Raw genomic sequence first — 11,918 nt, 5'->3', positions numbered from 1 at the left:
TGATGTTTATAATTTGACCAAGTTTCGGCCCGACTTTTAACACTGGATGGCTTATCAGAAAAAACTTCAAAGCAATCAATAATCACCGAGCACTTCTTTCCAAATTTCTCTCGAAAGCACATCGGCATTGTTGCATGCAATTCGTCTCTCTCTGGCCACTTAACAAATTTAAAGAGACGGTTATATAAAGCATTGAGGCAATTATAGAAAATTCTTCCCACGGCCAACTTAGATCCACTGCTACTCGCACTAGAAGGCCCCCCAGCTTTATTTTCCTCCCATGTTAACGACCGTATGAGGAAAAGCCGATTTACGCGGGAAAATTCCGCTTGGCGCGCTAGGAACCGGGACAACCCTTCTAATGTTATCCTACGCGGAAAATTTTTCGAAACAGTCCCACTTTTAGGAACCTTTTCCCTTATCTTTGCAATATTGTTCAACGCTGAGATTTTAATAAGATTTGAAGTAAGGTTTTAGCTTTATTTTAAGAGTATGTTTGTAATTTTCCGATCTTTGGTTCACGTACAATCTTCTTTTAAAATCGACCAAAATTTTAAAGCGAGGAATTGACTCCGTATCGAAAATAAGCCTCGGCGTCATCTTGCGCGCCTGATTGAAAACTAAACATAAATTCAAACTCTGTATTAAATTTTAAAAACTTGTCTTATATTAAATTTCATAGTTTTACAAATTGAATCTAATTTATTGTAACAAATTTCACGTGAAATATAAAATTGTTTTAGATAAAATTTAAAGTTTCAAATCTTTTCGACTAACTGGTTTGTATTGTAGGTGTTTAACTTTTTCAAAATTTTGAGAAATATTGTGTATCAAATGGTCCAGAAGAGGAGGAACTAAGCGATTCATAATGGTTTTATCCAATTTCTCAGTGTGTTGTTGATTAATACAAAACACTGTATTAGCTTAGGTAGTATCAGAGACAGCAAACTTTAACCATTTGAAATTATGTTTTGAACAGTTTAATAATAATAAAACGTAAAAATTTAAGTAATAAAATATCAACTTAAGTAAAAAATAGAACCCAAGTTGTAGTATCAGATAATCTGAGATATTTTATTTTGTGTTCTTAGCTTTACATTTTTTAATCTCGCGCCGCGCAAGATGACGCCGAGGCTTATTTTCGATACGGAGTCAATTCCTCGCTTTAAAATTTTGGTCGATTTTAAAAGACGATTGTACGTGAACCAAAGATCGGAAAATTACAAACATAGTCTTAAAATAAAGCTAAAACCTTACTTCAAATCATATTAAAATCTCAGCGTTGAACAATATTGCAAAGATAAGGGAAAAGGTTTCTAAAAGTGGGACTGTTTCGAAAAATTTTCCCCGTAGGATAACATTAGAAGGGTTGTCCCGGTTCCTAGCGCGCCAAGCGGAATTTTCCCGCGTAAATCGGCTTTTCCTCATACGGTCGTTAACATGGGAGGAAAATAAAGCTGGGGGGCCTTCTAGTGCGAGTAGCAGTGGATCTAAGTTGGCCGTGGCTACGGCAAGCCGCTAGCGCCATAACATGGTGGTTAAAAATAGTAGAAGCTCAGACAATTTTTACAGGATCCATCCGATCTAAGCTCGCAGAATTCCCATAGGTTTTTGCTGGAATTTTTCACATGAACCACTTCAACGTTTTTGGATTTTTATTTAATAAGTGTTAAGATTTTTTGAACTTTTGTTTTTGTTTTCATATTTACTTATTATAAGGAATATTTAAATACCCTTGTGAAGAAGATAAATAAGATTTCGTTTAGGTTCGCTTTGAAAATATTTAAGCCTAGACCTGACATAGGCCCAACTTTTAAAATATCAGGCAATGCCAATGGCAGTTTTGGGAGAAGCGGTGACTGAAGGTCCTTAGTATTAGCCTTTGTATTTAAAGGTTATTTCACATTTAAAGTAATTAAAATTATATTTATTATTTTGTTTGTAGAAACTTAGATAAACAAAAGCATTATGAAAGAGTTATTATATCCCACTAAAAATACATTACACTAAAGAATGACACTTATGACGAATTGAAGACAGTCATTGAATTAAACAGCAACAATCATACTGATAATTGTCTAATTTTTCAAAACTTTACCTTCTATTTAATAATATGCTTTTTCTCTGAGAAGCTTAGCCAAGATAAATGTCTCGCACTCTGCTTAAATTCAACATTCCACTGTTAAACAACATAAGATATAGTACTCAACGAAGACCGATATTTACAATGTTAAATAAAGTATTATTTAAAAATACGGATATTGCAGTAATTATAGTCCTGAGTTGTTGTTCCACTAGGCTCACTGAACTTTCTGAAGTAACTTTTACCAAATCATCAATTTGAAAGCCCGCCGTTGGTTAACATTTCAAATTGCCTCGATAAGGAAACCCAAACTTTTACCTGTACAACGACACATTACCGTGGAAATGAAACATCGAGGAGCCATAACAACAAACAACGCAATAGTTATCCAAAACGTTTGCATATAAGAGAAAAATCTTTACGAGTAAAGAAACAGCTACCATGTTTAAAAACTACATTAAACTCGATCACGGCCTCCTGCACGCGCTCACGTGAGCGCGTGCAGGGGCCGCGACTCGATTGACGTGGGCCAATCAAATGGGGGTTCTTAAGGTGACGTAATCTAAAATCGAATTATTATTTTCAGTAACTCAAACTAGATGGCAACGAGTCGTTGCCGTAGTCACTCTTTGAATCGTGATTGGCTGATAATGATGAAACCTCCGAAAATGCAATTGGCCCATTTTGTATTTATACGGAATTATTCTACTTTATAAGATTTCTATGGGAAAAACTAATAGCGTCTGCTTAAGCCGCTATCTATCTAAGATTCAATGGCGAACGAAAGGGGGCGGCCGGGAGTAGTGGCGTACTCCTGTAATCCCAAGCGTCTGGGAGGCATAGTTTGTGGATGGCCGTGTGAGGACGACCACCAATACCCCAAAGGGTGGTCAGTATACTTCCGCCACGGGTGTCCCCACCCCTGTCCCCACGTATCCCCAGTTGGCGTGGCCGTTACACATATCTCGCCGGGCTCGCGGTCTTCTCAGACTCAATCAGTCCTTATTTCTTCTTGGAATAATAAAAAAAAGGACTGATTTCCATGGTATAATAATGGTAATCATTGTATGAATTAACTGGCAACACTGACAAAAGCGAGGGACTTTCGGATTATTTCATCGTTAGGACGTTAGGTAGGAGGAAAAAAAAGTCAAGACATCAGTCTCAGGCTCTCAGCACTTTCATACACTGATAATTTTACTTCTTTGTTGAAGAAATTACGGGTAATAATTAATATATTTACACTAAATGTAATTCCATAAACCAAATTTAATGTTGTTATAAAAAAATAAGTAATGCATTTGATGATTGAAATCACAGATATATATCAATTTAATGGTCAGTTACGCCATTTTTTTAACGTAAGCTCATTTCAAAAAGGATAAAAAGATTTAAAGAAAGAACAATTAATGACCATCCATGCTTATCTATCCATGTTTATTTTATTTTAGTTGATGTATAGCGTTTTAATTGCGCAAAATATATATTTAAAATCAAAGCTAAAACAAGCCAATAAAATAGTCTTTTGCACAAGTGTTTAGCAAGTTTATTAAAACTATCCTAGTGCGCTGAACGCTGATCATTATGCATGCTAGGCATTGTTGAATTTGTCCTCAAGAAAGGAAAGAGGAACAACAACTCATTTTTAATAATGTACCTGCACATTCCTTTGCGGTGGAAAATGTTGCTCCAAATACTTAATCATCATTAAAGGGAAAAGCAAGTTACCCAGGAAAGCACAAATCATCTGTAGGATAAAATTTCTGTTAGGGGAGTGATTTTCAAAAGCCACGTAGACTTCCCTCCTGTTATGGGAAACATGTTGCCATCTGTGTATCGATCACTGAAGGTAGAAAAACTTGGAACAGAATTGTGCAAAGCGAGAATGAATGTGTCTGGCCACTTGCATTGCCATTTAAAAGCTAAATTATTATTTTATCAATTATAAACATGGAATAATTTTTGAATAGATTGGTTTTATTAATTCATGACTATACTGAATAGCGATACTATTTTGATTATATTGGGCTGTATGGCTGAGTAGCCCTAGCCCCTGGTAAGTCCTATTTTGGGAAAGAATATTTTGCATACTTTTGCAAAACTAGTGCGAACTGGCAGTTTTCAAGAATAGCGCCCCCTCGTATATATTTGTTTTGATTGTGCTATAATATAGTATTTTTCGGAAATGAATACTTAAGGAAATATAGTTAATTAAAAATTATCCAAAGACTATACATTAGCTCTTCGCTCGAGCGCTGGGGGCACGCGGCGCCTCCTCTACCACATACTAAAAAAAGTCATGGGCCATCTATAACGCGACCTAGAGGACAGTACCAAGCCTTACGCATCAAGTATATAATTTTAAATTAACTATATCTCCTTTAAGTATTCATTTCTGAAAAATAATTTTAACGGCAATAGATTCCTTGCGAAAAATACTATATTATAGCACAATCAAAACAAATATATAGTAGGGGGCGCGAGCGCTATTCTTGAAAATAGCCGCATTTGCTACGTTTGCACTAGTTTTGCAAAATTATGCAAAATAGGACTTAGAAATAATAATAAAATTGGACTTATCAAATTTTAGCAATAAAGCTTATGTAAAATAATTGCACAGCATTAGATTTCATATGTAATTAGACTAATGACTTAAAGTTTTTCATTTTATATTTTAGGGACTATAAAAATTACCAATGGAGAGCAGTGACGAGGAGCTCGTGGCATCAGCAAGACAAGCCCTAAGAAAAAGAGCAAAGAATTCTGGTATGGACTTTATTCATGGCGCTTTCAAAGGTGGAAAAATCCAAATGGCAAAAAATTTGGAAAATAATAGAAATTTTCAGCCTTTACAATTATAAGTTTTTTGTCCAATATATAAAAATTTTAACAATGTTTCCTTAAAATATATAAAATTTAAATGTCATAGGAACTGATTGAGATTAAAGACTGTTTTCTATTTCTTGTTAGATCTTGCTAATTAAATAGTTTAAAAATTTCAATAGAACTAGATGTTTTAAGTTGTTTTTCAGGCAATATATACCTTTATTATACGCAGGGTGTTAACTAAAAAGCGATACATGACCAATAACTCAAAATGTGTTTAAGCTAGGAATTAGAAATTTTCACAGAACTTGCTGGGGTCAATTGACATTGGAAATTTCCATGACCTTGAACCATGTCTTCAAGGTCTTTCAAAATTTATCTGGAGAATCATTAGAGATACGAAGTCGGTTTCAATTAGAAATAATTTTTTTCAATCCACCCCAATATATAGGCACTATTGGCTAATAAAATTAAACCTTTTGGTAACACTGGAGTAACAGAAAATTACCAAACTCCCAGGTTGCAAGTAATTTCTGGCTATATGCTGCCTAGTTTTGCCCCCTGTATGGGTATACTAGGAGTGACCTTCTTTAAAGGAATCTCAAGCATAACCCCGCTATTTTGCACTAGGAGCACAATTTTTCTGCCAGTGTATTCCCCCCCCCCCAGTTCGAACTTAAGTAGAATTACTATATTAAGACAATTAACGAATACCATTGTCTAGCTTTCACTTGTCGCAATTACAGGAAAGAATAAAGCAAGTGTTTTCAATCATGTTGGAAGACTTAAGTTTTAGGAAGCCAATGTGTTACAATGTCGACTTGAATGACTTTGAAGGGGAGGAGCAGACTGTAAAGTATATTGGGAGAGTTATCATGTCAACGTTGTATAAATAAATACAATTTTGCTGAGGTTTTTTTTGGAGGAAATGAATGGTTTTTTGTAATGATGCATTGTTTTTTTAACCTATTTAAAGGTTTCGATGTTTATTTTAAAAAACTAATCTAGTTTTCTTATTTTGTTGCATTGGAAAATTTCTAATTTTTAATTTTCTATCTTTATATGGGCAGTCTATTAAATGTTATCGACTCGTTAGCATACTCCTTTTTAAATTAAAGTATTTTACACATTAATATGATTAATGCTTATTTAAATTTAATTATTAGTGTATTAGTAAAGACATAGGTGGCAACTTGCACATGTCTACATAAAACCCCTTCATCGTCTTAAATAGTTCTCAAAACTGGTACACGAACCAGGTACCAACTCCCGTACAATACTAAATTTAAGTCTATTTAATAATTTTAATTTATCATAAAAGTAGCTTTTTACTAAACTTAAATGATGTAAAATTTTGGTATAGGTATTAATCAAATATGATTTGTTAAATTTTATGTTACATTTAGTTTTAGTTACACAAACCCAGCCTAATCAGAAATGTGTAATATGTAAGGCAAAATAGCGCGCACTCTCTAATTTTCCGTCTTTTTTTATGATTTCTGTATATTAACAAATGGCTTAACTTTATCATAAATATGTCCCTGCCTTTGAACAGTTTACCAAAAAAATTAAATTGGGATATTTTTTTGTTAGAATAATGGAGTCTTTATACTCAAGAGGGTCTACACAAAAAATTTCAGAAATTTATCATTAAAAAAATTGTATAACCTACAAATATACTCTTATTTTGATTAAATGCATATATTATTGATTGAAGGTATAGCTAAACATGAAAACCACACTGTTTTTATCTAGTGGCTCTGTTAGAATAAGTAGTATAATTTTTTTAATAATTGATGTTTTTTTTGCAGATAATCCAATCATGAAGAATTCTAGTAAAGATCATCCTTCATCTTTCAGTGAGGTTCTTGCAAAGGCTGGTTATCTAATTAAAGATGGAACCACTCCCAATAAAATGTGTAAGATGATACTTTTACTACACTAACGAGGAGTGTACCCGAGGTGTTCATCACCGATTTTGATGAAACTTGGGGGGTATGTAGACTTTGGGGTAACATTATTTTCACCAAGGGAAAAGTTACGCTGGGCTTCTGTTTTGCTATGGCAACCAAAAATGTTTTTGACAACTTAAAATGAAACAATCTTGAGTTAAAAAAGCATGGGATTTTCTCGGTTTTACTATGAAATTTTTCGAAAAATAAAAAAAATTAAATTTTCAAATCTCAACTAAAATGCTAAATTCGAGGGGTCGGACACTTGCCATTATTTTGTATGGGATTTCGTAGAGATTTTGGTGATTTTATCATTATTTTTTAAGTGATTTTGGGATTTCAATGTTAATTTACCATAGAGAGAGTTAAAAGATTTTGCGATTTTAGACATAGTGTACGGGATTTTGGTAAATGTCCGACCCCTCGGCTAAACTAGAACTATTTTGGGTGAAATTCATCAAGTTTGATTAAACTTCATCCAAATTTGGGTAAAATTGATAAAATTTCAATGAATTTGATAAATAAAGGAATATTTGCAAATTTTACCAAGTATATATCCTTGATTTTACCTATATAAATAGGGTATTGTCAAATAATTTTTTTTGAAATCGACAAAAATTGGATAAATTGACCGAAATTGGGTAAAAAGACCAAATTGGGTTAAATGATGTAAAATGTTTAAAATTGGATAAAATCGTTTTAAACCAACTAATATCGTCTAAAATGGGGTAAAATGATAAAATTGAGTATAACAGCCAAAGATGAATAAAATTGAATAAAATTGTGCTAAACCAACTAATATTGGTTAAAATTTGGTAAAATGATAAAATTTAGGTAAAATAATCAAAATTCGTCCAAATGACAAAAATTGGGTAAAATTGTGTTAAAACAACTAATATCAGCTACAATTGGGTAAAAAGACAATTTGGGTAAAACAGCCAAAACGTGGCTAAAAATTATTTAAATTGAATAAAATTAATGAAATGTGGTTAAAAAACCGGAATTTGGGTTAAATAAATGAAATTATGACTAGAATCGTGTTGAATTAATTGTATTGACAATGAACAAATTTGGATAAAAAGAGCAGTATTTACTTAAAAATAACTTAAATACAATCGTCTTAAATCAATTGAAATTGACTAAAACAATTCTATCAAATTACCAAAAGTGATGCAGGACCAAAAGTAGATAAACTGAAGAAAACCGACAAAATAAGGTAAAGTAAAGTCTAAAAAGTTATTGATTTTGTTGTAATTTCGTAAAGACTAATTAATAACGAAAACTACTATAACGTAAAGATTTTTTCGTTAAAAACCACCCTTTCGTTCACATCCAAAATGCCCTAATTTTGAAAAACATACTTCAACGTTTTCCATAATATTGTTCGTTAATTACAACTTGAAAAAAAATTTACTGGTGTTTTGTATTAGTTGTTTTAACACAATTTTACCCAATTTTTGTCATTTGGACGAATTTTGATTATTTTAATTAAATTTTATCATTTTACCCGATATTAGTTGGTTTAACACTATTTTATTAATTTTTGGCTGTTTTACTCAATTTTATCATTTTACCCCATTTTAGACGATATTATTTGAATTAACACGATTTTATCCAATTTAAGACATTTTAGGTCATATTACCCAATTTTGGTCTTTTTACCCAATTTTGGACAATTTGTCCAATTTTTGTCAATTTAGATAAAATTTGGCAAATATTCCTGAGTCATTCCAGGTCAAATCAACCAGGTCCATACCCCTCAAGTTACCGATTTTGATGAAATTTGGTGAACAGGTGAAGTTATCCATAAAACCAACCCCTGTAAAGCAGAAGCGCTGAAAACGTTTTTTGAGGGGAGTTACAGGACGAAATGTTGTTTGGTGGTTTTTAAATATAATTGTTTCATTATTTGTGGAATTAGGGGCAAAGTTTACTCCACCGCACCATATTTTGTTTGTTGGTTTCTAATAGCTTAGGAACAACAGACTTGTATAGTACAGCTAAATCAATTTAATGTTTATTTTTTCACCATAAAAGAGGGATCTGTATGGGGGTTATAAACGGTAGGTCTGCATGCCTACGACAAATAACAGAAAAGACTCATTTGGTTCAATTTAAAGGAACTACATCAAATGTTTAAGTCAATGCACAGTGAAATACAAATATCCTTTTCTAAGTTTGCCGAATTAAGACCAAAAAACTGAATACTGGCTGGATCCTCTGGTACTCATTCTACTTGCGTATGCAAGTATCATCAAAATGTGAAGTTAAAAATTGAAGGTGTTAGGTTAGGGGAACTGACGAAAGACCGTAGTTGGCATTTGGAAAGTTATAAAGATTGTCTGAAGAGCGTTGTCTGTGTAAATCCGAAAGAAGACTGTTTTCCGAAAGAATGTGAGGAATGCCCAGGATTTAACGAACTCAGGAACTACATCGAAAATATAATTGATGAGGAAAGTATCGACACTGTCACCTTCAGACAATGTTTACCTTCAGACAATGGCACCCTTGAAGTTATACAAAAAAATTATATAGAATTTGTGGATAAACTTGAAAATTTAGAAGAGCTTTTAACACATGATCATATTACAACAGCGCAATCGCTGTATTTACAACAGTGAAAAGCGTCCCTAGTTCCAGGCTATGCCCTCATCATCGGCGACTTTTCTGTTCTGGCAGCCCTGGAGAGCAGACGTGTTTTTTCCTAGCTCCTGTCGTTTCTTGACAAGTCTTAATAATTTTATATTTCATAAAAACTATTTCTTCAAAATATTTATTGATGAATGATCTGAATCTTATTAGTAAATTTATACTTCCAATTCTACAATATTGGCAACAACAATGACCGGGACAAGCGTAGACTCAGAAGAGGAAGTTAAACATTGTCTGACCCAAGGCTGCAAATATCATAGAAAGGATGAAATATCAAGTAGGAATGTTATGAAGGCTTGTGGAATCTGTCTCAACTAGTACCATTTACCATGTATTAACATGAAAGTAGCAGATTCCAAATTCTTCTACTGCTGTAATGACTGTAGAGATAGAATAATCAAGCCTTGCCCCTGCAAAGGCTTAGCAACATGTGTACAATCAGACAAAACTGAATTAATTGCAATAAAAAAGACCTTGCAGCCACAAAGTTACAGTTCAATTCTCAAGTTAAAGAAATCTTAAAAGAGGTTGATACTTTAAAGAACAATGTTAATACTAAACTCCCAATGAGACTAACAACACTGCAGTCTGCCTACTCCGATAGCATCGAAACCCTAGAGCGTAAAGCTAGGGAAAGCAAATATCATGTTAACGTTCCATACAACTTTGCTGAAGCCACAAAAGCCATCAGTTCCATTCCTTCCCGAAACCCTAATCAAAAAATGCCTCCTAAACGTCTTCCAAAACAACATGACAGCTCAAACCAAGAAAGACATACAACTAACATGGAAAGGAGTAGTTACAACAGTAATACTTACCACCATAGCTCAAAGAAAACTACCCATAAACTACCTGGGAACCATCGAAATGCCAGACAACAAAATCATAAGTTTGGAGATATGTCAGGTGACTATTTTTTTGGAAACTGTAATACTGACTCTGACGAACAATTAATGAAATCGTATATGCAATCCCGATCCATTGCTGTGGAAGCAATCAGACTCACTCGGCAATCTATGGACCCAAATTCCAAGTTTAAGTGTTATATAGTCAATTCTTCATCCGAAGCAGATACCATCTTAGACCCAAAGCTATGGCCAATTGTAATTTCATGCCACAAATTACAGGCTTCAAATAAAACCAAGAAGACTTGGGGATCCAATCCTGATGAAGATGGCTTGAGATTATCCAATTCACCCAACTATAAATACTTCCTATCAAACTGCCCAAATAATCTATCCATTGAAAACTTGACAGATCATTTAACAGAGATAGGTGTTAATGAAGTCAATATCACATTAAAGGTATCAGAGTCACGACCTAATTGGAAACCTTCTTACATCATTCAGTGTGAATCAAACCAAGATCTCACGATATTAAACCCAGAAAACTGGCCATACCCTTACAAAATTCAATGATATTGATTGCCGAAGTTAAATCGTATAGAGGAAGATGAAGTATGACTCCCAGGGCAACCCAGGAAAATACAGGAAATCGATTCGTATAATATTAACCAGAGGTACTACCAGCCAAACATATCCCAATTACTAGTAGGTCAAGTACCTTATCAAAAGTATAAAGGAATCAAAATCGGACACTTAAATATTCGACACCTAATTCCCCACCTAGACGATGTACGAAATATTCTGCACAGTTTTAATTTTGACATCTTGTGTATCACCGAGACATGGTTAAATGATAGTATTCCTGATGTGGTAGTAAATATCAATAACTTTAATCTCCATCGCTGTGATCGAACATACAAAGCCGGTGGAGGTATCTGCATCTACTATAAGAACAAATATAACTTGATCCTGGACGATACGCCTGCATTAGAGAAGGACTGTTTCATTGAAAATCTATGGTGCATCCTATATGAATGTAATACAAAACCAATGCACTTGGGGGTTTGCTATTACCCTCTGAATGCACAACAAACCACTGAGAACTTCAATGCTGAGCTTATAAAGGTACTACAACATATTCCCAACCCAAACAATGAATTACTGATACTAGGTGACTTTAATTGCAACCTATTAAAAAAAACGCTGGATTCAAAAAGCAAAATTCTTGAAAAACACCTATCTTCCTACACACAACTAATCGATTCTCCAACAAGGATTACACTGAATTCTGCAACGTTACTTGACCATATATACACCTCTCATCCAAATTGAATTCTGGCAAGTGGCAATATCACGCTTGGAGTGTCCGATCACAATCTAATTTTCTGCATTCGGAAAAATCACTGCTCCAAACCTAAGAAAACTATAGCGAAAGTTCGAGGCTATCGAAACATGAATCTCAATGCATTCATTAAGGATCTCACCGAATCGCTGGAACATTTTGAGATGGCTGACGCTAATGAAGGTGCTGTGAAACTAGAATCCATAATCTTAAAACAT

General features: G+C 33.8%; 1 protein-coding gene across 1 annotated transcript in view; it reads left to right on the top strand.

The window, feature by feature from the left end:
- The first annotated feature begins 3,214 nt into the window (after positions 1–3,214).
- Positions 3,215–11,918, top strand: part of Fancd2 (Fanconi anemia complementation group D2) — a 62,586-nt gene continuing 53,882 nt past the window's right edge. The window contains exons 1-3 of the mRNA XM_090178764.1: positions 3,215–3,306; positions 4,762–4,849; positions 6,721–6,828. Coding sequence (XP_090034890.1) covers positions 4,780–4,849; positions 6,721–6,828 — 178 coding nt within the window. The 5' untranslated portion in view covers positions 3,215–3,306; positions 4,762–4,779. The remainder of the gene's footprint in view (positions 3,307–4,761; positions 4,850–6,720; positions 6,829–11,918) is intronic.

This window comes from Leiobunum rupestre, chromosome 6 (genome assembly GCF_980474605.1).
Source record: "Leiobunum rupestre chromosome 6, qqLeiRupe1.1.hap1, whole genome shotgun sequence".
Classification (NCBI taxonomy): Eukaryota; Metazoa; Arthropoda; class Arachnida; order Opiliones; family Sclerosomatidae; genus Leiobunum; species Leiobunum rupestre.
Note: the sequence above shows the minus strand (reverse complement) of the source record. Positions and strands in the feature narration are given on the sequence as shown.